Genomic DNA, 27,114 nt, shown 5'->3' with positions numbered 1-27,114 from the left:
GGCTTTGGGCTCTTCCAGTTAAATAATATTTAGCGGATGGATGTTTTTGACAAGAGTAAAGAGATGATTTCCTTAAGAGTTTTTCTGAGTAAAAACTATAAATCTTTCATATGATTTTTTGGCATGTTTAAGTGATACAACATTTCATTGTACATACAAATGATGTGCTGTAACAATATAGTGATTTGTCTGAAATGTGCCTTGTGCTTCTCTTTGCCTCACAGTCGGCCATACATACAAAAAAAAGGGGGCTCTGCTGCAGTCCACTGTAGATGATGTAGCCCACCATCCCATCAAATAACTCTGCATATAACTGCATTGGTATGGAGTCAGATGACAGTAATAATTGATCTAGACATCCCAGAAAAGGTATGTCCACTGGGGTGTTTAACAGTTCACTCTAAGTGGAAAAACACACCTTATTTTCTGTATTAAACTACTGACATCATGGTGAGGCACTGCAGAATTGTTTGGCAGCGCCTCCATGTCCTGAATCTTGAACATATCCCTCATTATAAAACTTGAAACTGGACAAAACTCTGAGTGGAAGATGCAGTTCGTTGGGGATTTTTGATGTTAGACTGAAGTTGATTTGTCACTCGCAGGCACAAGAGACGGAGCACATTTGAGTTGCCTGTGTCAACAACAACAGTTACCATTGATATTTCTTTTAATATAACAGTAGCGGGATATTTTCTTTTAATCCTGAGAGTTCTTTTGACTCTGGCAGAATGTTTGCAGCACTCTGGCTCATCATGTGAACTTGTTTACAGTTTGCTGTGCTGTTTACTCGATCTACATCATCATCTCCTATACTGTATATTAAGCATTGGAGCTTATAGCCCTTCAGAAGCTATTGTCTTAATGTGGAGCTCAGTTTTCATGATTTTCAAATACAACCAATAAGTGCGACTTTTAAGGTGTTGCACTTAGACTGTCCTTCCACTAGAGGACACAGGTTTGAAGCCACGTTGTGCTGACTGCCATCCAACCTGTTGAGGGGTCCTTCAGCAGGACGCCACATGTTTTCCAGCTCCTGTCATTCAGTTGCTGACCTTGCACTCTAATCTTCCTGTGAAGGCAACACCAAAAATATATTTTCCAGTGAGACGAGCCCAGTTTAAGTTCTGATAGCACCCTGAGAATCATGCTGGTGCTCTCCCTTGTCTCTGTTCCTTTCAGGTACTTTCCTGTAATAAGATAAACAGTCCGCTTGAGTCTTTTGGTGTTTAATTTTACTGATTGTCAGTGCAAGATACGTACTGTATAATTTCTTAGGGTAAGATGAAACACCAAAGAAGCATTCGACATGCAGGAATGAGTCTCCTTAACCTGCCTATCCTTTCATTTCAGCGTATTTTGTAATGCCTGTAATGTAATGTGCCTCGCTTTCCATTTTCCCCATCACCCCCATGATGACTCCACAGTAAGTTGAAGGAAAAATGTGTTTGTGTTCCTCCCATGTAAAGAGATCATTGCCCTGTGAGTTCAAGGTCTGTGTGCATGTGTTTGTTAGTGGAAAGAGATGAAAGAAGAAAATTAAAGCAGCCTGTAAATTAACAAGAGGCTGTGATTCACTAGATGATGCATAGACTTCCCTGTGTCAAAGGCTGCACTCACCTGGGCCTGCAAATTATACCGCAAATTATACTGTTCATTCTAACAAAGAGCCGGTCAGTTATTCTGTCTCTGTGCTGGCAGCCCTTACATAAGCAATGTGTGTTACACAATGGAACATAATACAGCGTATCCCTTGGGTTATTTCATGGACCTCACGGTGCCTCGTCCTTTGATGCTCTCACCTCTTGAGGAGAAATGTCCTGAACCTTACATCCACCCCTGCTACATAAATATAATGTAGCCTCGCCCCTGCGGTCTGAGGTGGAAACTGTGCCGTTAAATCCCCATCCTGCTTTCTCAGAAACATCACACTGCAGCTTGAGAAAGATGAGACATACCCCTCTCTCTCTCTGTCTCTCTCTCTGAATGGGCTTATGTAATTCTCTTAAATAAACTGTAAAATCAATTTTCAAAAAAAGAACTTAGCGAGTTGTGCTCATTGCCAAAGCAGATTTGGGCTGCGTGTAGGACGCTGCAGTGTGTGAGCAAGCAGGAGGCAGGAGCTCAGGGCAACATGATATGACCAAGTGATTCCACTGAATGTAATTTATTCGGTACAGTAGGTTATGTAAGTAATGCGATTCCAGTACCACCCCAGATCCCATCAGCCAGTACCAGGAAAGTGTTACGGCTCTTGAACAAGAGTGAGACGGAGTGTTTGATTACATGTCCTGCTTTTGTTCTGTGAACACTCAGAATCTGTTCTCTGTAGACTGTTTACATGCAGCCAAATCACCACACCTAAAACCCTGCTGTGCGATAAAACAAGAAACCTGCAGGCTACATCGCACACTGTAAAACAAGGGTGTGGTGCTGTGCCTTTCATATATAACCATTACATTCAAATCACAGAGCGAAGCATCCATTCTTCTGAAAAATAAGTAGCCAGTGATGCTTTAAAAAGCTGAATACTGTCAGCTGAGCACAATCTGGGGCTGTGCTGTTGTCTGAGTCAGACGGCAGTCATCTTTAAGATCACTCAAGGTACATAAATGTATTTTGCCCTACATGTATTTTCATGGGGCGGCAGTAGCTCAGCCCATAGGGACTTGGGTTGGGAACCAGAGGGTAGCCATCTCAAGTCCCTGTCCTGATCAAGCATGGAGTGTGGACTGGTAGCTGGTGAGGCACCTGTTCACCTCCTGGGCACTGCTGAGGTGCTCCTGAGCAAGGCACAGAATGCCCCCTCACACTGACATCTTGCCATTTATTGCATGTAGGCTATAGGTCCTGTTTGTGCACATGTGTGTATTTCAAGCCCGTGTGTATGACAACAGACTGAAAAAATTGAATTTCCCCTCAGGGATTAATAAAGTATATCTTGTTCTTCTAACATGCAGAAATACAGTCTACAGTACATATATATATATTCTGTACTTCCACATCATCAAATTTGTTCTCTGTAAACAGTAACTCAAAGCTGAAACTCATCTCTTAAACCAAATAAACTGGACTGAAGTGAAGTGGAGAGACAGTGACGCTCAGTGTCAAGTGTCTTCTGTTCTTCACACTGAGTGCAACGGATGACTGTAAGGTATGAATGTGGGTTTGTGGAACGCACATTACAGTCTCTGTGAAACCTTCTACAAGTCTGCTGGAGAACCTAGAGTATTTATTAGGCTATTTGGAAAAATCAGATGCCCCATCGGTCTGATAGTAATTTTTCATCTGAACACCAGGAACCCCCTGAAGCTGTCAAGCCTCTATCCCTGTTTATCGAGTTGCACTTACAACTACCCACTCATTTCCAACCCATCCGGTACCAGACACATTTTCACACATGAGTCATGTCTATAGAAATAAAAGGTTTCAACTCTGAGTGTGAGTGAAGGCAAGTCAGTGGGGTGATCAGGTTTGCACCCTTTTGGTGTTTTGTTGAGTTGGATCGACTCAGAAGGCTCAAACAGTGCCTTAGTTAATATTGTGCTGTGTCTGTGTGTCCATTAGATAAAGAGTCTATCAGCATGAAAGGTCGGGAGAATAGTGTCACTGTCTGTAAAGATCAACACACATCAGAAGTACTTTATTGATTCCTGATGGGAAATTGTGGTTGTTACAGTCGCTCTGATGCAAAGAACAGACAATTATAAGATGGTCAAAAATGTCGGCCCTGTGATAGTCACCCTGTTCAGGATGTACCCCACCTATGGGACAGGCTCCAGTAAAAAGTTACACTGACTTCAGACTTCAGACTTCAGATTATTTATTGTACCCTTAGGTAAATTTGGTTTGCAGGGAATGAGCTGTCCTCCACTGAACATATAATGACAGACAGCGTGTAACAAAACATACAAAACAAAGTGACACATATATAAATACCTAATAAGTTGGTAATAAAAAGAATAAAATAAGATAAAAACCTGATAAAATACTGGATTAAATAAATAATTTGATTGTATTTCTTGATCTTTGCTGTGCAACAGTTTTGTGTGAAAAGAATTAAAGACCTGTCCCAAATAAAGACCTGATGAGATCAGTGATTTAAGCAAAGCTATTAATTGAAGTTTTACAGTATATACGCTCCAGAGGTGTTGGTGAGAATAAATTAGTTTACTGAAAAATATTGCATAGTTAATAAAGCCCCGTCTGAACTCCTCTGCATTGATGACCCTGTTTATGGAGATGTAAATACACATGATAATAACGTAAACTCTTAAACATTAGTATCCTCAAACTTCATCAAGCCAACATGGCCCCTAGAGGTCACTAGAAGGGCCACTTAGCCACTCGAAGGAATTTAGACATCTGCTTAATCACTTCTTGGTGAACTTGCAGTGATAACATTATAAAACACTGTGGGTGTGTCCACATTATGATCAGAGTGTGTTTGAGTTTAAATATCACACTGAAATAGTCTGACAGTACTTTATGTTGTGTTTAACGTTAAACTTTTTCTTTTTTATCTCTACATGAGTACAGTTATTCGCTGGTGACATTTCAGTTGTAAACACCCCCAGTTTGGTGATCTCACATCTGCACCATGCCATAACCATCTTTTTATTTCTCAATACACAGATGTGGACTTTGGCTCAGCTCGTTGTGCAACTAACTATGCAATTAAAATCAATTAGTGAATGAATGGTATTTGTCTGTCAAGGACAAAGATGACCTCCTCACCTCTGTATTAAGTGCCCAGCTTTTGTTCTCTCCTGAGCGAGCAGGAGGAAGCTCTCCACATTCCACACTCTTAACAGGTGCCAGATCTCAGGCTGCACCGTGCTGAGAGCTGCTGGATCTGATACAACAAGCGGGGGGGGGGGAGTAGTAGAGTCCAAGAAAGGGAAATATACCTCACCATCACTGCAGGGTGCTGCCTATACTGTAGCTGATATAATGAGGTGCGTGCGTGAATGGGGCAGAGAGAGAGTAGGTCTAATAAACTGGATTTTGATATATGTGTTTTAACACGTATACACAAGAGTGACCCACACCTTTCTGATTTACGCACCAGATCTCACGAAGCTGTGCGTAAACGCGTCGCCAAGTGCCACATAGGCGCAATTCCTTAACGCCAGAGACAAGAAACCCGCAGGACTGCCACAGTTTCAGTTTTCCTTGTATCTCACTTACCTCCAAGACCAAGTGGTGAAGCATATAGCGATCAGCGCAGCTATAGGAGGGGGTTGCTGGCAAAGGAGGCGGACCCAACGCGACCCCCACAGTAGAGCTTCGGATGGTTTTTACAATGCCGACCATTTCTTGAAGCGCGTTTTGTAGCTGCGGACATAAAGAGCGACGGTCCTGGTGTGCGTAAAAGCAGCCCCACGAATATTGACACTGCTACATTCAGTGAGATAAAGATAAAGACAGAGTACACGTCAGGATAAAGAGATTGTAACCCATCACATTTTATTCCCACTCATCAGAGGAATTAACTTGGAAGCTTCGTGACAAGAACCTTTGGTAAGAGCGAACAAATCTGATTCTTTAAACAGAAAAACACTTTGCCTGTAGAGATGATGTCGATGTGTTTGACATGATGTTTGCATTTAACTGATTTATTGAAAAAAATAGGCTTGTGATGCAAAACATTGGATAGAGTGTGATTTTCTCCAATCACATGGAGATGTTTTACCAGTTATGGAGGAATGAAAACATGATATATGAATATTTGTAGCCTTTATGATCACATGGCACACAATACTGGGGCATATGGCTTTGTTTCCTAATGGGGGAGTGATCAATGAAGAAAGAATAGCATGTTAAGCGCTCCTGCAGTGAGCGCCAAGTCCAGATGTCAGGACCATGTGCCTGAAGGAGTCAGTGACAGATTGTCCATCTATTGTCTGCTGCATTTTGAATCTCTCTTCAATATGTGCCTTTAGGTTCAGGTTATTGCAACAGGTACAAACATCTGCATGAATGGGTTTAGTCTACGTGGCCAATGTGTGACTCACAAGCAGATATTACTTTTGTTTGGTCAAAGTGTTGCGCAAATGTTTCCTGCTTTCACTTGATATGTGAAGGGTATTTTTTTCAAGCAGCTGTGGGATCTGGGCGCAGGATCAAACTTATCGATATGTATTTCTCATCTTGTATCTACTTAAAAAAATCCCCTTTCCTTCAGTTTACTCAGCTTCCACTTTAATCTGCTGCTGGTGTCCAAGCCACATGGCATGGAGTAATCGCAAAGACAATTTCCTTTTCCTCCTACCACCATAACCATATCCGACCCACACTAATAGGCCGGTTTGTTCTAAGTAATAAGCCAGCACACAGTCTGCGTCAGCACATGAGTGTTATACAGACTCACAGTAGCTTTAACAACCAGCAGCAGCCTTTTAAAGCACTTTGCCTTTGTTATTGTAGGCTAAATATACCCATGTGGAGGAAGAGCGCTCTGTGTGGGAAGTTAATGCTGCACATTATCACTCTCTGCTGACTGACTCTGCTCCATGTGAAACTGTGTTATTGTTGTGTGCCTGAAAATGATGGCTTACAAGAAATATTAAGGTTCTTCCTCGTGAGTATGAGAGACTTCTTTTTTTTTTTCATAAGAAATGTTGTATGATTTTTCTTTGTCTTTATAATTTGCTGTCTCCTGTTGTCAGTAGTTTCTCTTGTTGAGTACCATCTACTTTAAAAAAAAAATTGACAGGAATGGTATATTTCTTTTTTGGAGGTGAAACAGTCAGTTTATTAATGGACAATAGACAGAAAATTAATTAGCTGTCTTGTCTTGTATTGTCTTACGTGTTTGGGTTTTGTGCCCTTGGTTAGACAAAAACTCAATTTGAAGATGTTAGTTTTAGGAATATTATTATTATTATTATTATTATTATTATTATTAATAGTAGTAGTAGTAGTAGTATGTTTACTGTATGTATTAATAATAAGAACAGTTGTGCGCTGGTGTTATGTGCAATACATGAGTGGCTGATGTGCAATACTGTTATGTGTTGTATGTTTTTTTATTTTTTATTTTATTTTTTATTTAAGGCAGCAATTTATTCAGCTTGTGAGTCCAAGACAAATCTCCCTATGGGGACAATAAAGTATATCGTATCGTATCATATCACATCATATCATATCATATCATATCATATCGCATCGCATCGCATCGTATCATATCATCATATCATATCGTATCATTAGTATCTTATCGTATCATATTACATTGTATCACATTGCATTGTATCCTATCCTATTGTATCATTTTGTATCGTAAGAGCTAATGAGAAATAAACAAAAATAAACATCGTAGCTAACAAAAATGATAATAAATTAACAATAAGAGAATATGATAAATATGCAGATCTACAGATTTGATCTTCTTGTTTTCGCGCTGCACCTCCGATGCATTTTGCTTTTACATTTTCTCTTACCCTAAAGCTGTCCGCAAACACTCTACACCACTATCTCTCTATCTAGACCCATAAATCAGGAAAATTAATAGAGAAGATAAATAAATAGTGAGTGACTGTTCGTTGCAGGCCTTTATATTTGTATTTAGTACAGCTTGCACCTGTTATATATTATTAAAGAAGACTAGCCCTTTTAAGTCTATGCTAGACTGTTACTCTACCGTAAAATATTCTGCTTTTTTTCTATGTTTTCGCAATAATAATGATGATAATAATAATAATAATAATAATAATAATAATAATAAAATGTAAAGCATAGACATTTATTATTTTGTATATGTCTGAGACTTTTGAGTGGGAGTGTTTAGGATGCATCATGTGCTTTGTCAACATGCTGAAGAGTGGAAAAGTTTGTTGCAGGATGGTAGTTTCTATCTTTGACTGACTTGGAAAGCTGTGGGTGTGTGTGTATGTGTGAATATATTTGTGAAACATTTGTTGAGATGGTGTGAAATATGGGACTTAACCCCCTGTTTGTTAAATGAAGGTGTTGCGTGGCCATCATGGAAAACTGTGGTTAGTGACAAACTTTCTAACTGTGAGGCACTGGACAAAGTTTATAGTTAATCGGGGTGTCGGTGGCTTGGTGGTAGAGCAGGCGCCCCATATACAAGGCTGTTGCCGCAGCGGCCCGGGTTCGAATCCAGCCTGTGGCCCTTTGCTGCATGTCACTTCCTCTCTCTCTCTCTCTCTCTCCCCCTTTCACACTTGTCTGTCCTATCAATTAGAGGCTTAAAAATGCCCAAAAAATATCTTTAAAAAAAAAAAAAAGTTTATAGTTAATTTTTTTTTTTTTTTTTTTAAAAAAGCATACAGATAGACAGTCCAGAGAACGTGTGTCTGTGTATTCAAGGTGATCTGGGTGAGCAGGGTATTTTTTTGACTTTGGCCCCTATCTAACTAAACACTAACACCCTACATGGGTTTTCATGCTGGGTTCATCACAGTGGAGAATGAGCAGATAAGCTCGCTTGTGGTCAGTGACCCCGGCGTGTGCAGTGATCAAAGTGGTTGAGAGTTTTGGGAGGAGCTGGACAGGTGCTGGGCATGTGGTGGCCAATGTTTTATCCACGCTGGAAGCAGCCAGCTGTGCTTCTCTGTCACACTGACGAGACCTGTGAATATATGCGTTTCAGTCAGCCCGAGTGTTAAGTGTCAGACACTCCAGAGGTTATTATTATCTTTGTCATGGGGCTCCTAATCTGTGGGGCTGAACTTGACCAACGTGTGCTGTTGTCTATTTATATTTAAGTCATTGGAAAGTCCTTTGTTGATGTTGTGTATTCAAATGGGTAAACTGCATATATTTATTTAATGAATTCAATGTCCCATGCAGTCTGTTTAATCTAAAAGATCGTCTTTTTTGGGAAATTGTTCCAACAGTTTATGACTTGTTCATTGTGTTTTGAGAAAGTTCAAACTGGAATTTGTTTATCTTGTGGCTCTTAGTCCGTGCAAAGAGCGTCTTTTGTGGTGTTCTGTAGCTTAACGGGTAGAAAATGGCACTAACGCTCCCATGAGTTTGTTCCCTCTGGAGCAATCAATGCCAAAATGTACTGTATGTTCTCAAGTCAATATAAGCTGCATAAAAACTCCACAGAGAGCCATTTGTTATTGGATATAAAGACTCACAAGAAATAAATCACCATAGACTTGGCAACATACGAACATGTTTAGCATATACTGAATGTCAGCCGTTAAAAGACAGACTATATATAAGCTGGCTAATATAAATTAATATAGCAGACAGTTTTCCTAAAGACTTGTCTTGGCTTAGGATTCGAAGGCAAAGACATTCAAGTCTCAAGTTTTGATTGGATAAAATCCCGAAACAATATAAAATACACCAGACTCCAATAGTCAAATAGCTACTCACTTTGATTTATTAAACTTTTTGTAAGCTAACAGTTTACAAGTTAGCCTATTTATACACCCAGCAGATACAGAGCAGCATTATCAGTCAGGATTTTGTGTCCACCGGGCAAATATAAGTCCATTATTAACCCATAAATGATCATTTGTATGTCAATTGCTCACTGTGTTGTGTTGAATTTGGGAAGAAAACTATGTGTTACTCACATGCACCAATAGTGAACGAAGAATCCAAAAATGGAGAACATTGTTGATGAACTGAAGTAAGGGGGCCGAGTTAATGGCAAAATTAGAACATGTGTTTACTCTTACACAATTTGTGCTATATAATTCAAGTCTCACTTATCCAGCACTTCCCAAACACGTGCATTTTCATCAAAACACTTGTGTCACATAGTGTTTTCAAAAGTGAGGTTTTAGCAAAACTGCATGTGTTTGGGAAGTACTAAGCATACGACTGACTAAATGAAACTTGGGTTATACTGCACGAGTTGTGTGAGAGTTTGTAAAGGATGTTTTGACATAGTTTTGCTGTTGTTAAACACAGCCCCCTCATGACTTCAATTTATCAAGAACGTGCCTTTTTTGGATTCCTTGTTCACCATTGAGGCATGCAAGAAAAACAAAGCTTTCTCCCCACATTCAACATAACACGGTTGAGAGTAATTGACACACAAATGAACATTTGGGGGGAGCAGTATTTCTTTGAGCTGCTAAATGCTGTATTTGCTAGGTATACTAGCTGGTTGTCGACGTCTTTCTGCTGTTCGGTGCTGAGCCGGTTGCATACAGTATGTTTATCAGGGCTTTTTGTTTGAAAACAGTTGCTTCCCACAGCCAAAACAAGGTTATAAAAGTGGTGAAGGTGAACCAAAACCACCAAATTTTCACGAAAACTGTAACCTGAACACAACAAAAATGATTGTATATTCTGATACTGGCTTGGTGTACAGTGCCTGGCTCGACAGTCGATGCAAACTGGTCCTAAAGTCACTGACCACCATCAACACCTCTCATGTGATGTGTTTCTTTTGTAAATACATAGGGTGCTACAGAGGCTCACTGACAACAAACAAAAAGGCACGTGCTGACAAAAAACATGTCAGTCTCAAAGGTGTTTTAGATTTTATTCACAGTACATGTTGTTGTCTAGTTATTAACAATAGTGACATAACAACAGAGATCATCCATCATTAAACCATCTGCTGTTTGAATCTATAAATGTTGCATTTCAGATTGTGTTGACACATTAAGACGGTGTAAGAGAGGCCTGGAGTGTAATTACCCAGAACCTCCTTCTGCCAGCTGTTGACCACACTATTTCTTAGAAAGGAGCTGTGCAGCTTGTCAGCATGTACTCCTGATTAATGAAAGTTAACTGATTCCTTATGTAACTGACAAGGGGTGCACTTAGTGTTTCAAGCTTCTTTTTCTTTCCCTTCCCCTTTAGTTTATTGCCATTGTTACACTTAATAGACACTGAAACACGTGCATCGTATTTATTTATTTTACTTTCTTGTAATGGCCATCTTTCCCATCGCTTATAACACTTTACGTAGTCTTCATTGTAGAAGCTGCAGACACCAGCACATAATGGTGTTATCAGACGTTAGCTACTTCCTCTCTGCTTAATTTTTATGTTCTGGGTATAGACAAAATACTCAGTGCACCTTACAAAGCACTGCAGAGGTCTGCATTACCTGCATTACCAAGCTGCAGACCCAGTCTCACAAAAAGAACATTATGTTGCACACAGGCAGGACTGACTGTAGGGTCACTGCAGATTTCACTTCATTTGACAAGTGTTCCTGTGTTTGTATCGACCTCCTGCGTTTTAGCCATGATCCAGGATGTGTCCGTCGTCACCCTCATAACAAGCATCCGTAGCTCTTGTGGTTGCCTGAGCCTGAACTAATGGCCCGATATGGATCTGTACCAGTGTTCAACTTGCTGAAGTCACGCAGCACAGAGTTCTGGACCTCCCACGGCTGCAGCCACCTCTGCAGCTCACGCTCAGCCACACAGGCTAAGTTAGATTCTGAGTCATTACTTTCTAGAATGTGTTTGGAAACTTTCAGACATTCATCATTCCCGAAATCGCTCAGAAAAACAAAACATTTCTAAGCGTTTGCTTCTGTTATTGTTTTATAAAAGGCAAAGTCTAGAGGTCCAGCATCACACCAGCCATCAGGACACGTTACCTGGATTTACATAACATGAAAGGATTGTCGGGTTGTTTGAAGACGCTCTGCAAATCATCATTTAAATGACAGCTGAGCTTAATATTCAGCTAAATCTCTGTGTAAACACAGAATGTGTTGGCCGCTTGTAAAACAGACTATTAAATAATTTCTTGGCTGCCTGTTTGTACTCTAGTGCTGCTTCCCTTTACAATCCCTTTAATGATTCAGTCAGTCTGTATGTGAGAGGGAGTCTGAGGATCATCATCAATCATGATTCCACAAAGATTTCAGTGGGCTGAGATCATATTTTATGAAGCTTTCTGTCATCTTTCATAATGTTAGATAACACCTGTTCATGCTGTGGCCTTGTCTCCATCCCATATAACACTTACATATATAACCACAATGACCAAATGCTTCTGAATGTCACTTACAGTAAAAGCAGAGCCGCATTCAGATCTTTCATTGCATTTAAAGCTGGCTCAACCACACAAAGAGTGAGACATGTCAAGGCTGCTGCACACTGCACTGGAATAGTGCCGTTATAGTCGTTGCTCTCCAAACGAGACACCAAACACATTCAGGGATGATTTTACCACACAGCTTTGACTGCCGAGCAGTTTAAATATTTAACTGTTTTTTACCTATATACAATTAACTCTAAAGTGCTACAGAAATGCAATGTGCTGTCTAGCACTCCCCATTTTCATTTTTATTTCAGTATCAGAACATCATGTGACATACTAACCTGTATGTTTCAACAAACAGCTATGTGGCAGACAGCTGGTTTCCACAATATTTGGTGTATATTGTTTATTTATTCAAAAGGCTGAAACTATTATTGGCAAATAAGGAGGAGGGCAGAGTGTGAAATATGACTTCTTTGTTCAACTGTTTGATACAATGTTATTGACATTGAAGTTTAATTTTTAGGACATAGTTTGTGGCCTGAGTTTTTAAAAGGAATAACCCCTTGAGATGGACCAGCTCGTTTTCAAAGGGGCCACCAAAGTTATGGATTGAAGTATTATTTTGTGATTTAGTTTATTAATGTATCATTGTTGAATGATAAAAAAGATCCAGTGGAAGTGATGCTGGATCAAAGAAATCGTACACTTTACGTACTCTTTAGATTGATTTTTATTTTGTGTAACATTTCACGCACATGGCTCTTCCCCAGACCTCTGATAAGTTCATAGGCTATAAAAAATGATGGAGGTACATACCCTGACGTCACCCATCAGTTTGTGGACGAGTTCAGCGCTGCAGCCGTCACCATCTTGTTTTCTGGGAGGGTTTTAAGTGACCATATTTGGGCAAGAAGCTGGTGCTGTGGAAGAGCAAGGAGTCAATCTGAATGAGAAGCCGAGGACACTATCGGCAGACAACCTGCCACTCAAAGTGGCTCGCCTTTAATTATGCATGACTTTAAGTCGTAATAAAATGTATAGAGGGGGGTGATTTAAAAATTCACCCCCTGTACACTTGTCATGAAGGGAGAAATTAGCTGTAGAGACCAAAACCGTCTTGTGTACCAGGCTGTAAACATGTTTATTTCTGTATTTCTGCTGTAAAGTTGGGCATTTTAACATGGGGGGCCCTATGGGGATTGACTGGCTTCTAAAGGATACCTCAAGTGGCCATTAGAGGAACTGCAGTTTTTGGCACTTGATTGTTGGCTTCATTTTTCAGCCGCGGAGGTTGCCACTTGGATTAATTACAGAAGTCGCCATCTTACATACCCATAATGCATTTACAAGCACACATGACAAACCACACTTGTTGCAAAATATCATCCTAAAATGGTAATAAAAAATGCATATTATAACAAGCATATACTGATATAGGCTATGTAAAATGTGCAAAAAGGTACAGAAAAAAGTATATAAAATGAAAATACTATATACAAATCATGTATCACTCATTAGACCTCCATAGAGCTTAGTTTATCTTTCTGTAAGAGTTATTTTAAACTTCTTATTTAACCACATAAGGATTATTTTAAAGCCATTTCTGCCTTAAAGATACATCCTCAGAAAGAGGCCACACAAATAGAAAATTTTAATTCCCTTCTCACCACAGATTACACATCCTTTAAAAAAAAATCAGCCCCCGAAAATTTTGTTTATTTCACCCATCAAAAGTTATTTGGTGCATTGAAAAGGATTGCAGCTTATGAGAAATTAACCATAATAAAAGCAAGCCCTTTGCCCCAGAGCAGAATATGTGATTCAGGTGCTGGCCAATATCGCAGGACATGAGCATGTGTTCCTCTGTCCCCAGCAGGCACGTGGCTGAGATGAGCTGGTGCTGCCAGGCGCTGTTGGCTGAACCTCGTGCTTGTTCCTGATACACCACCACATGGGCATCTCCTCATCTACATGTGCTCGCCCACTGCCCCCCTCTCGTCCCGTGCCTGCCCTGTTTTATGTCCAAGTGACACGAGAAGCGATAGGAAATAACTGTGGCGTTCTCTTTTTTTTTAAAAGAGCAAAATGTTTTTAGAAATATCTGTGTTCTCACATTAGCGTTGAACAGACGGAAAAATCAAACGGCTTATCGTGTTTCACCTGCCCACCTGTTCAAATATTTCAAATGTCACATAAGTCCAGTAACTCAGAATGGAACTTTTCACTCTCATGCCTCATCAGGGCTGATTTGTTACATAACACAACTCGCTGAAGGCTGCAGTACAGTGTAAGGTGACCATCCTGGGGCTCAGTGGAAGACGACATGCTCATATGTCCCATATGGAGAGGGATCAGTGCCAGTAAATAGAAGTTGTCTTACCTATGTGTTTTATTAATAGGCCAGCATTTTACTCGCCAAACAAGTGTAGTTATCAAAACGTTGCTGCTGATTTTCTTCATATATATCATCAGTCTTCAATATCCATAACATTTGCCGCTCTTGTCCCTCCCATAAAAATTAATGGCCCCCACCTTCGAAAATGTCATGCATATGTGCATTATCCACTTTGTCAGACAGTGAGCATCTTACCAACTCTCAGTCTTCATCTGAAACATCAATATGCATCCCACAAGCTCATCTTTTTGTTCTCTTTTTTGTCTACCTTTGATAAGACATTCCCACGATGACCCCAAACGGCTTTGAAGATTTGCAAACAGTATTTCTTGTTTTAGTACCTCACTGGCAGCACAACACTCACTCACTTAACGACATCTGTCAAGTGTCTAATGAGCTGTCCTGGATCGTCCTGAGCTACACGTTTACAGACGCACATATGGCTAAAATGTCCAGCCTGCCATTTGCTGGATAAAATTACACTGCAGAAATAGTACCGGCGATGTGTCTGTTTAAAGAACTCATTTTCAGTACTGTCGGTTGTGTTAATGCTGCTGACTGACTGCGTCGTTCTGAGTGGGTGAAACTGGAAAGCAAGGCTAGATCACGCTCCACATCGTGAGTTTTTTCTAATTAATTTTTTTCGAGCCTAACGTGGTTGTTGGTCTTGATTTACCTGTGATGCTGTACCTTTACTTTTACTGAGAATTGCACGAGATTGCTGTGGCCTTACAGGACTTTGTTTCACTTTTTAAAAGCCCAGAGAAAGCCTGGTAGTGCTTTACTTTATGGGTGTGTGATTTACCTAATGGTTTCCAAAGGCAAATATTCCCGTGCTTATGCTAGCAATTAATTGGAGTTAGTTCACTGGAAGTCCACCAGTTGAGCATCCTCTTTGTTTTTCATATTCTGACTTCCATATTACAGATTTCTATCCAGGGTGCTTCTTGGGAATTATTTGAAAGTCTACAGAAAATTAAAGACCCTTTAACATTTCATGTGGTGATTTGAGAACTGTGTTTGTGAGCTGTAACAGTCTCCTCATTTGCTTTGGATACTCAAAGACTTTCTCTAACTTTGTTGTTTGAAATGTATGAAAAGTTTGACTGAGAGCAGCAGACAAATAAGTCAAACAGACACATCTGTTTGCAAAGGAAATGACCCCATGAATGCAGTTTATTAGCAAAAGGAGCATGGTTTTGAGTGTGATTTTGCTTTTTGAATTACTGAAAGTGGTTTTTAATCAGTTTTCAGGGTCATGGTTATATTTGGAGTTGTTCAGATTTCTCTTCAATTCTTTGTCTCTAATGACCCCTGCCTTGATCAAACCAAAGTATCTCTCACTGGTTAACAAAATTCAGGATGTTGAAAGTGTGGACTGTGTTTTTTGCGGTGTATGTGGATGACATTAGCTGACAGGAAGTAAACATGGACCAAAGCTGTTGCCTAGCAATGCAACTGCAATAAATTGGTCTATTAAAAAAACACCAGAAAACATATACTCATTGACACCATGCAATGGAAAATAAAATGTCACGACAGTTTAGCGCGTATTACCAAACATTCATCACCGTTGACAGGAACGACGTGTAACTGACATGACAGATTATACAGTACGAGGGTGTGTTGCCAGATGACAAATGTGCAGCACAAAACAGTGATTATATGGGTGGAAAAAATGGCAACAATATGTGACTCCACGATGAGCCTTCCACTCTTATTTACTGTAAATGTTAGAGGCTCCAGACTCATCTGCTGTTTCTGCTTGCACAAAAACAGCAAGAGGCGCATTCAGTGGCACAGGCAGTGTAATCATTTCTCAAATCAGCCTGCCTATCGCTGATGATACAAGACATAAAAAGGTGTGATGAGCATCATTTCAAAGGGATACATGCATCACTTTTTGTTCCTGTCAGTCTCTCCGGAAATGACGTTTATCAGAGTCAGATGTTGCAACAGAACGTGTTGACATTAGGGACTTTTCTGTTTGTACCGATGTTACAGGACATGTTAACTTAGGGCAAATAAAATGACTCACTAGATAAGGCAGTGAAAGGTCTCGCTGAGGTTACATGATCTTTTTTAGGTTTAAATACGCTCTAGATTTTGATCTTGAGATTTTTTTTTCATCAGAGGAAATGATTCATTCATGTGTTTAGTGTTGTGCAGTGCGACTTTGTTTTACTCCTCTTAGGTTTCTTTTGTAGCTGCAGTGGCTTGGTATCAATGGCCCTCTTTAACTGTACTGTGTGAATAGCAGTAATAGTGATCTTCTGGCTGAGAGGACGCCGTGAACACAATTGAGCTGCTGTACATTTGTCACAGAGGAAGCAACTAACAACACACTATTGTCTTTCTGAGTTAACACTGTCAAGTGTTGAAGAGGATTCATTTATGTCAGTGAGGATCAGTGAAGGCAACGAGTAGTTATTAACAGTTAGTAATTAATGATATGAGATTGAAACTGAGTCACCAGTGATTTATCTGTTGATAAATATACCTCCTTTCTCCTCAAACCACAGATACAGGAAGCCCCACGCTCATTAAATGTGTAATTATAGTATTGAGGCAATGATTGTTTTGCAAAGTGCTTTCTCAGTAACTGGAGGCGGGCTGTTGTGAGTGATTAAGCGTTTTGTTTGATCACATTGTGCTTATATTCGTAACAAAGACCACCAAGTGATTGTGCGGGAAGTGAACAGTCGCAGTGAGAATCTGCAGGCTCGTGACATTAACTACACAAAAGACAAAAGCAAACAAAAGTCCAGAAAACTCAAACAGACCTTGACCTTTGACCGTGCGGTCTGAACTTGTTTGCCTTGCTAGGTACTAAAGTTCTGAAAAGCACAAAAATCTGTCATACTTTCCAGTGTTTTATCTCAGCCGGTGATCATTCACGGCCTCATACCAGTCAGGTCGGCGTATTGCAGAAGTTTTGGTGAACCAATTGAATGAGTGAGAGAATGAGGTCAAGTCTCGGGCGTTGGGAGTCACTGTGTCAACAGTGTAAGTGAGTCAATGCTGCACAGATGTTGTACAGATAAATATTGAATACATCACTGATGGCAGCATTTACAGAAATGTTAATATCTTAACATAAGGACTGCTGTTTGAGTTGATAGATTCTAACACTCTTTAAAAATTTAAATTCAATTGTAAACAATTACAAAAAAGCAATATATATATATATATATATATATATATATATATATATATATAAAGGCAGTTATTACAATCAACAAAACCGCTCTGTATTAAGCTGTACACCAAAGAGGTGTAGGCTGAAGCGACATGCATTTGGTTTTTAAAATATGTCATTTCTTTGGCATCAAAAGTCAAAATCAACCTAAGTTATTAGATCTGTACCACACTAGTGTGAAAACACAGCTTTTGACCATACATTGTCAGTATGTTTATTTAGAATAAAACCCTAAAATATGGTTTTAAAAAAGCATTTCTCCATCACATTAAATATCCATCACCAAACATGCAAGGCGTCAAAGTTCAGAGTTTAACACAAGAGTTTAACAGAGTTTGTGTGTGTGATATTGAATGTGTTTTGGAAACGTAATCAGATGACCCCACGGGATATTGTTCTATCTTGATGGCTCATGAAAATATGTGACATCAGCTTTTTACAACCCAGTCCAGCCAAATCAAATTATTGAACTTTGGCAGAAAACTTTGAGCTAGGACCCCATCGACCATTGCAAGGAGCTGTCTGAGAAAATATGCTGTTCGGGCTTTTAAACATTCAAAGTGTGCTTCAAGCTTTTAGTGCAGTTACTTCAGGAAATTATGTGTTTAAAGGAATTCTTCACCCCCAAGGGGCGGCACAGCACGGTGATGCAGTGGTTAGCATTGTCGCCTCACAGCAAGAGGGCTAGTTAGAACCCTGGGTTGGGCGATCTCTGTGGAGTTTGCATGTTCTCCCCTTGTCAGCGTAACAGTGTCTCTTGGTACTCCAGCTTCCTCCCACCATCCAAAAACATGCAAGCTAGGTTAATTGGTGACTCTAAATTGCCCGTAGGTGTGAATGTGAGTGTGAATGGTTGTCTGTCTCTATGTGTCAGCCCTGTCATAGTCTGGCGACCTGTCCAGGGTCACTGTCAGCTGGGATAGGCTCCAGCCCCCCCACGACCCCTACCAGGATAAGCGGTTACGGAAAATCATTGAACGAATGAACTTAACCCCCAAGTAACCTTTTGTATATCAAAACTCACCCCATGTTACCTTTAATTCGCGAAGAAAGCTTTATTTCCCTTGCACGCCTCCACAGTGAACAAAGAATCCAAAAACTAAGAAAACCCTTGCTGACTTGAAGTAAACAGGGTCCACGTTTAACAACAGCCAGTCTGTATCAACTCTATATCAAAGTCACATTTATCCACTCCCAGCTCAGTACTTCCCGAACACATACAAACACCTGTATACAGGTAGGGAACCTTAGCAGGGATGTGCATTTGAACACTGCAACACTGTTAAAACACAAGCGCTTGCCCAGGCGTGCTTCTGTTGTGTGTGCAGACAAGTTTTAAATAGTAACCTTTTAGCGAAAATGTATGTTTGGGAAGTCCTGAGCATAAGAGTGGATAACAGAGACCTGGATCATACTGCACATATTTTCATATAGTTTTGCGCTTGTTGCAAAATGACTTCAATTTTAGAGAAGGATTTTCTCAGTTTTTGGATTCTTCGTCAAAAGTGGAGGCATGCATGATTTTTCTTTCAAAGAATTCAAAGTAACATCGGGTGATTAACTGATACACAATCATTTTGTGGTTGACGTATTCCTTTAAACAAACAGATCCACACACCTGTATGTGATTCATGTCTTCTCTCTGTCTGCCCTAGATATTCAAGATACTGAGCGACTTCAGATCAACCTCATCGAACACACTGAAACAAAAATCTGCTACAACTTGAATGATGGAAACTTCTCAGTCAGAGATGAACATCTTAGCCAACGGGAAAAGTCACGACCACAGTGGTGACTTAGGTGTGCCAATGAAGACGATGCCAGAGGAGGACCAGTGAGTAGTGTCCCTTTATTTTACACACAGATGAATGGCTGCCCTTCGTCGCTCACGTACTGTTAATGGCATTTTAACACAGCACGTGTCAAACACTTTTTATACCTTTTGTCTTTCTGTATTAGTTATATGTGTGTGAAAACCACATCCTGGACTCTTAAAAGTAAAATGACCATCTTTAAAGTTGACTACAAAAAATGTGAAAATGTACATCTACCTTTGTCCTTTCAATAAGAGTTTCATATTAATAATAACCAGGATAATGGATGTGGTGAGTTACACACAGTATGACTCACTTCCTGCATAATCTTCCTTTTTTAAAAATGCATGTTTACCTTGTTTTTGCTCGCCTCTTCGCCTGGATCCTTACACAGAAATGGCACTCAACCTGTCAGGTATGTCTGCAGAGATTTGTATGAAGGGTTTTTCAGCTGCATATTTATTTTTGTGCATATGATTACACAAAAATAAGCATGTCTACAGCAGCTTTGTGCACAGTTTCCAAAGATGGATAGAGACCATCAGTTAATAGTCATAAATTTGCCCCCTAGATATGATGATCCTGAAGGGGGACAGGAGAGTGAGGAATTTCTGCCCAGTGCAGATGGGAAGAAGCCTATACGCTTCACAGATGTAAGTGTGAAAGTTCATCATCAAACTCCAGGGTTTGCATTATGCTTCAGATTGATTTCATGCTCTTGTTTTTTTTCTCCCCTCAGTTTGAAGGAAAGACCTCTGTCGGCATGTCTGTCTTCAACCTGGGTAATGCTATTATGGGCAGTGGAATCCTGGGATTGGCGTATGCCATGGCCAACACTGGCATACTTCTCTTCTTGTGAGTAAATAATCGTGTTTATCAAGTGGTGGCAATTTGCAAAATATGAGAATCTACCCACAAATCAAACTCAAGCAAAGTCAGTGGTGTTAATGGTTGCAGTGCTGAATTGCTGTCAGTTTCCTAACATATTAGGGTGTTTTTGTGGCTCTGCACCTATAGTATATATAGTATATGCTACTTGTCTGAAGGGTGAATGCTCTTACAAGAGTAGTAAAAAAGGAACAAGTATTTGCCAAAAGTGCTATGTGGTCCTGAGAATGTCTAATGTCAAAAACCTGGGCTGTCTATGCAGTATAAAGACACAAATACTCTTGAAATTGGTGCTGTGGCGTTCACATTTGCTGATGATGGTACAGTAAGTGTTAAAGAGCATAAGCAAGTTTGCATAGGTGGGTTTTGAGATGGGATTTGAAGGATGTTATGCTGGGAGCAGGAGGGGGTGTATTCCTCGAGAAGGTCAGAGAGATAGGTGGGGGCTAGGTTATGGGGGGCTTTGAAGGTTAGCAGAAGGTTTTTGTAATCAATCTGATACTGAACAGGGAGCCAGAGTAGTTGGTTGAGAATGTGGGTAATGTGGTCGGATGATTTAGTGCAGGTAATGATCCAAGCAGCAGAGTTTTGACTGGTATGAAGCCTGTTAAGGAGTTTGGTGGGGAGACCAGAGAGAGCTGTGTTACAGTAGGCAATACGGGATGTGACAAACGCATGGTTTGGTCTCTTTCTCAATCGGCTTATATCATCTTTGTGTCCATGGTCCGGGCATAAGAAAATGAGGAGGTACAATCTGTAGTTAAAGCAACTGAGAGCCAGCAAAGCTGGTCAGATTTTCGATAAATTCCTTTTGCTGGAAAATCTGTCATGCAAAGCTGGTTGAAAATCTGCAATGTGTCCCTTTACAAACCAGGAGCGTGCTTGTTACTGACAGAAGTGATTTAGTTTCTGTCATGACATCCTTCAACATATCACATACCACGATATCCCCATCTCCACTCATAACCTTTTTCTCATGCGACCAACCCACCCCCATCTTCGTTGCAACACACAGAGCCCAGAAAGGCCACAGTCAGGAATAACCACACCTCCAGACCTGGTGTGAGGCATCTGGATTGCTCATTTCCTTCCTACTGCTCCGTACAGAATGCAGCTTTCAGTCAGGGAGCCTGGTTGTCTTGGTCATGTCTGTTTGTGTAGCTGCAGAGAGCAGAAAGTACAGTAGCAGGACTGTAATAAAACATAGCCTCAACATAAGTCAGCTCAAAGCTAGAGCTTTCAAAGAGTAGCTGGTCTAATGAAGGAGGCTGCGGGCCATTTCCTGTGAAATTCCTCGCAGTAATTGGGTGAGTGGTATTCTAACTGTATGCGCTTGGTGGCTGGTTTTATGTAATGGGTTCATTGCTGTGTAGCAGTAGATGCAACAGACAATTGAGTTACAGTAACATGAGTTTTCAAAGCATCCTGAAGCAACCAACATGAATAGCCATGACAACCACAAGTGGAGGGCTCCCTGCTTTTTGGAAGTCTGTTCAATCCCTGGTTTCTAAAGGCAGTTAAAAAGCTTAATTCCTAGGAAGCAAACACAAAACAAATCCTGGCACATGAGCCCAATTATTTATGTATACATTTCAGTGAAACCCTCCTCATATCTCTATGTGAGTGCTTCATTAAAAGTTAGAACTAGACCTTCCGGAAGAAAACGTGCATCTACTCATAGACGAGAGGCGTGTGCTCTTGACGGCTATAGATGTAAACTTTGATGGTGTCTTCCACGGCTGAGCTGTAACGTTAACTAGCTCAGTGGGGCTAGGTGAGCTAGCAGTAGATGCACATTTCCTGCGTGGTGATTCAGCTGGCAGATTTAGTTCAGTAGAAAGGAAATGGTTCCTACACGAAACTGCTCTCAACAAGGTCCGTGGATTATCTTGAGTTATCGGGTCTTGATTTCTGGAAAGAGACATTGCTGTTGAGTATTGTATTTTTTCCTGCTTTGAGCACCACAAATCGAGCGCAATCTAGTTCCATTATATTGGAGAGAAGGCAGACATCTCTACGGCTGATATCTCCACTCACAACATGTTCATACATCTTTGTACGCTCAAAATGTTTGCTCTTCATGGTTCATGGCCCTTTATGCCTCAGTGGCACCTCTTTGGACAACCAACTTTATTTCCCTCATTGTGGCTCTGGTGGAGATTATAGCCTGCAGTGTTGAGAGATCCCTTGATCCACCAGCAGAGATACAAATAGACCTCCTCATTCCTGGTCAGCATATATCCAGCGAGACACAGAAATAGTGTGGTCATGAAAAGCCTGGTGCCTTGCTGAATATTTGAACGAGGCGTCAGGATCCAGAGGAGGGTACTTCTTCATTTAGACACGGCATCACACTACATGTGCCATTTACAAATACAGACCTTTAAGATAAATGGTTGTTGTAAAGCTGCTGATGACTGCTCATTGCAATCTGAGGGCTCGGCTCCAATACCTCTGCCTACAGACAACGGCCTGTGGTAGATTCTCAGTGTAGCTGTGGCTACAGAGTGTATGGAAATGCTGGGAAAGGTCTGAGAAAGGTGGTGGATTTGGGATCAACCTCTGACCTCATAGGAATGCTGACTGGAGAACCCTGTGCTGGTTGGACTCTGTAGGAGGACCATCGCATTTCTCATAGACCAAAGAGTTGTGGGAAATATTGTTTTCATTCATGTGTGGGACTATTGATTTCTATCAATGGAGAGCCTTTTTGTTCTATTATAAAAAGACTAATTTCAGGAATGCCTTGTCTTGTTTCATGTTGAACTGTCAGTGCCACAATAATATTGTACAATTAGCATTTCAAAATGTCATGCAATGGCAGGATACTGACGTAGTGGAAAATAAGCCATCACTGCAGTTCAACTTCCCAGGCTTAATGAAACAGGTTTTTTGGTTCCCTTATTAATACACAATGTCAGATCAGACAATAAATTTTGTTAATGTTAATGCTGTTGTGACTTACTGGTGGGAACATCTAAGAATATGCACAATACATCACAATTTAATGTAAATGGTTGTTTGTAATAATGTATACAGAAAAGGACAGAAGATGAATGCTGGAATTATAAAGTCCCAGAGGAAATGTTTGGTGTAATATAAAGTTGACATGTACAAAGATATAGATGCAGATGTATGACTGTGTTTTCTGTATTGTGTCACAGGTTTCTTCTTACTGCAGTAGCAGCCTTGTCTTCTTACTCCATTCATCTGCTGCTCAAATCCTCTGGCATTGTGGGTAAGCTCTGCGACATGTCTCAGTCTTTCGGAATAAAGTAGTGTAGCTCAGTATTGTAGTGTACAGTGCAAAATCCAGTGGTTCTGTTGCTTCTGGATCAACCTGGTTACACTCAACTTGTCAGATAGACTACCAATGCTTGGTCAGTGCCTCTGACACTTTGCTGGCAGTATGAGACACACAAAGTAGCAGCAGTTTTTGACGCTCGGAGCAACTGCCATAGTTTAAAAAGCAAGAAAGCCTGTAGTGAAGGGCAGTGGGTCAAACACGTTCTAGACTTTAACCTGGGGGACCGCTGTTTGTTTTTCATTATGAAACCAAAAGTCAACTGAGGCACTTGGGGGCTTTGTGGGTAAAGCAGGATTCTCATACACACAGGCGATGTCCTTGCTGCAACAGCCATGGGTTCGATTGCTGCATGCCATCCCCTCTCTCTTCACACTTAGACTGTCCTATCTAATAAAGACAAAAAGCTCCAACAAAATCTTAAAAAAAACAACAACAACTAATGAGTTATTTTAATAACAACATAATGTGCTAGTAACAAAAGACTTATTTTAAACAAAACCATGATGTTTTGTTCTTAACCTAACCATGTGCTTTTGTTACCTAAACCTAAAGGAGTAAACCTAAAAAGTGTTTTACATGTGTCCTAAGTTTATTTTAAAAAGAGACCGTATGCATTTAACGAGCAGAAACTGTAAATATCCTGTTAAATGTCCAGAAACAACACAGGAGGGGTACCCAGGGTTTTATTATCTGATGACAAGGACCACTGACCAAGCATCGGTATTCGACGAGGTGGGAGTGTGATGTGTTTTCTTTTACCAGATTACAGCGAAGTGACAAAGACATCTGATATAGTTAAACTGGTAAAAGGACCATTAAGTATAAAAAAACAAGAAATTGTAATCCATACTAACAAATTATTCTAGAAATAATTAAAATATATTTAAAAAAAGGAAAATTAAAGTGTGACTGCTTTAAACGTAACTTCTCTGTGGCTTAGACGGACTATAAGAAGTACAAGTAATGAATTATGGCAAGGTTTGTAATGTGTAGACAAGCTGTGAAATTAACAAGTGGTTCTTCACCCACCGGTCACACATGTACAGCCTTGTTATTAGGGGCCGGGCAGCCTAAGGACCCTATTGTTTTGCTGCATGTTCTTCTTTTTCTTCTTCCTCCGAGGAAATCATACTTCCCATGCGCGAAAATTCACCAAACTTTGTACAAAGGTCCAGTCCCACGCCAGATTGCCTCAGCTGCAAAAACAGGCCAATAGTCCTGATGGTGGCGCTACCGCAAGCCTCTGAAGTTCAAAATTTTGAAAATTCACAACAAATCAACAATATGTGCTACAGATTTGCAACTTTCACCAAAATGTAGCCCCAATACTGAAGAAACTTTTGTACATTTAAACCTATTACAAATTATGAAGTCCATTACTCTGTTTTTTTCAAAAACTGTAAAACTTATTAAACCTATCTCCTCCCACAATTTTTGCTCAATTGACACCAAACTTGCTACAGAGCATCTTCAGACTGTCCTACACAAACGATCCACACAGATTTTTGATTTATCTAAAATTGAGCCTACAGTGCATCAAAATGTTTGACTGTAAACGGTATTGTAAACATATACTTGCAAATTCTTGCTAAATACATTTTCAATGTTCATTAAAAAAATGACAAAATGTTGGAGTAGATAATGTTTGGAAAATATCAGAATTTTATCTCAGAATTTTTTTTACAGTGTTTTGAATTTCGCTCTCATGCAAACAATTGGAGTCAGTGCAAAAATGGCATTTTTACACATCAGTTTTTCACTTATGGAGCCAATAAATCATTGTTAAAAACAAATTACCAACATCTCCATGCTGTCTAGATGCAATTTGTGTATTTTCGGATTTTTGTCTTAATAACTGAATTTTTGACAGCCGTTTGAAATCTGCCTTTATACACTAACAGCTGCTGTCTTGCACAAAGGTGACTGGCTTAGTCAATTTGTGAAGCTACACATGGCATTTCTGTTTGCCAATTAGCTCAGTGAGATAGAGGATGGTTCTTGGTGTTGAAGATTGTGAGTTCAAGCCTCAGCTCGTGCAACATTTCCATATGAGAAAAGTACCAAGGTTAAAATAATTATGATCCAGGCAGTTTTGCGGAGAGACAAATACTCTTTATCAACACCTTTCCCTGTTATCTCTCATCTCTTTTCCCTGTTTATTTAGCTTAGCTATCAGTCAATATACCGAGTCTATGCAATAGCTACTTTTACATTTTAAAAAATGTTTTCATCTTTGTCACCATGGATAATGTTTAGCTTTAAGCTAGATCAGGCCAGTTTCTTAATTGCTAGCAGTTAATATTATTCTTACTTTCTTGTTCTTGAGTTTTTTTTCTTTCCTTTGTATATTATGAGTCTGATCACTTCAGCCACTCATCCACAATTTGAAGGGCATGCCATAATTATATGATGTAACTTCTATGTTGTGATATGCTTTGTTTTAGTGTGTGTGTTGCTCAGAATTGCCTAATTTTGCCTAAAATTGTCCAGCCCCGACCATTGCTGCGCAGCAGCTATAATTGTTTTTTATTGTGTTGCTCAGAGCGATGTCTGAAGAAACATAACTGAAAGAATATTATTGTCTGTAATCTGTTTACAGGAATCCGAGCTTATGAACAGCTGGGGTACAGAGCCTTTGGCACTCCTGGAAAAATGGCTGCTGGTATAGCAATCACCCTGCAGAATATTGGAGGTGAGGAGCCACAATGTGATTCAGGTGTTGGCAAACTGTTTTCAAACTCCCTGTAGCAGAAAACATAAATTAGCTACTTAGAGTTTATATCCGTGCTGCACAACCACACACACAACTACATTCACTTAAACCACTAGTATTACTTTGGCTTTTGTTCTTGGCTGTGCATCTCTGCAGGATATGAGGTTGTGTTAAGAAGCAGAGATCAGAGGAAATGTTGGTAAACAGCTGTGTTCCCGGGTGGTGTGTGAACTTGAGTTCCTCCCACTCACTGAACAGCATGTAAAAAGCTTTGTGGATACACATTAGATTTTCATGAAGTTAATTCACAGAATGATTTATACTGGTTGCATTTGTAATGCCCAGAGACTGACTGCAGTGGTTTTCATAAAGCTTTTTCAGTCCCGCCGGCCTGAGGTTGAGGTAATCATTGACTGGTCTTGTGATTGGCTCAGTGATGCCAGTAACCTTCCAGGGTCACAGCCAGGATTTTAGAAATGCTGAGGTCAAGTCCCCCTAACCCAACCCCCACCCAAACACAAGTCAATAACTTTTTAACAATTGAGATCATTGATATTTTATTAATATCGTAAAATGTTCCAAAAACTGCTTGTTCAGTTTTAATTTTCTGTGAGTTTCAGGTCCGTAGCAAACAATTATTTTCATTATCAAGTCATCTGCTTGATTAATTGACTGTTTGAGCTCATAGGCATAGATTTTGGTAAGGGGGCTAACGGGGGATTTGTTATTTTGATTTGAAGATATTTCCATCATAAATTGATGCAGAAAAGGCACAAATTGAAAAATAAATTCACCATACTGCAGGTAAGTGTGTGGCACTCAATCTTCCTGAGAAAGAACCCCCGACCC

General features: G+C 40.1%; 1 protein-coding gene across 4 annotated transcripts in view; it reads left to right on the top strand.

The window, feature by feature from the left end:
* Positions 1–4,939: 4,939 nt before the first annotated feature.
* Positions 4,940–27,114, top strand: part of slc38a3b (solute carrier family 38 member 3b) — a 41,925-nt gene continuing 19,750 nt past the window's right edge. Inside the window, exons 1-7 of one of the 4 annotated variants that reach the window (XM_049584560.1) lie at positions 4,940–5,523; positions 19,199–19,377; positions 19,752–19,772; positions 19,929–20,010; positions 20,097–20,212; positions 23,410–23,483; positions 26,152–26,244. In XM_049584560.1, the coding sequence (XP_049440517.1) occupies positions 19,271–19,377; positions 19,752–19,772; positions 19,929–20,010; positions 20,097–20,212; positions 23,410–23,483; positions 26,152–26,244 (493 nt within the window). In that variant the 5' untranslated portion in view covers positions 4,940–5,523; positions 19,199–19,270. Of the gene's footprint in view, positions 5,524–6,353; positions 6,584–14,839; positions 14,963–19,198; positions 19,378–19,751; positions 19,773–19,928; positions 20,011–20,096; positions 20,213–23,409; positions 23,484–26,151; positions 26,245–27,114 lie in introns of those variants that run through there. The other 3 variants (XM_049584569.1, XM_049584578.1, XM_049584587.1) reach the window with 3 other exon arrangements.

This window comes from Epinephelus fuscoguttatus, linkage group LG1, assembly GCF_011397635.1.
Source record: "Epinephelus fuscoguttatus linkage group LG1, E.fuscoguttatus.final_Chr_v1".
NCBI classification, from domain to species: Eukaryota; Metazoa; Chordata; class Actinopteri; order Perciformes; family Serranidae; genus Epinephelus; species Epinephelus fuscoguttatus.
Note: the sequence above shows the minus strand (reverse complement) of the source record. Positions and strands in the feature narration are given on the sequence as shown.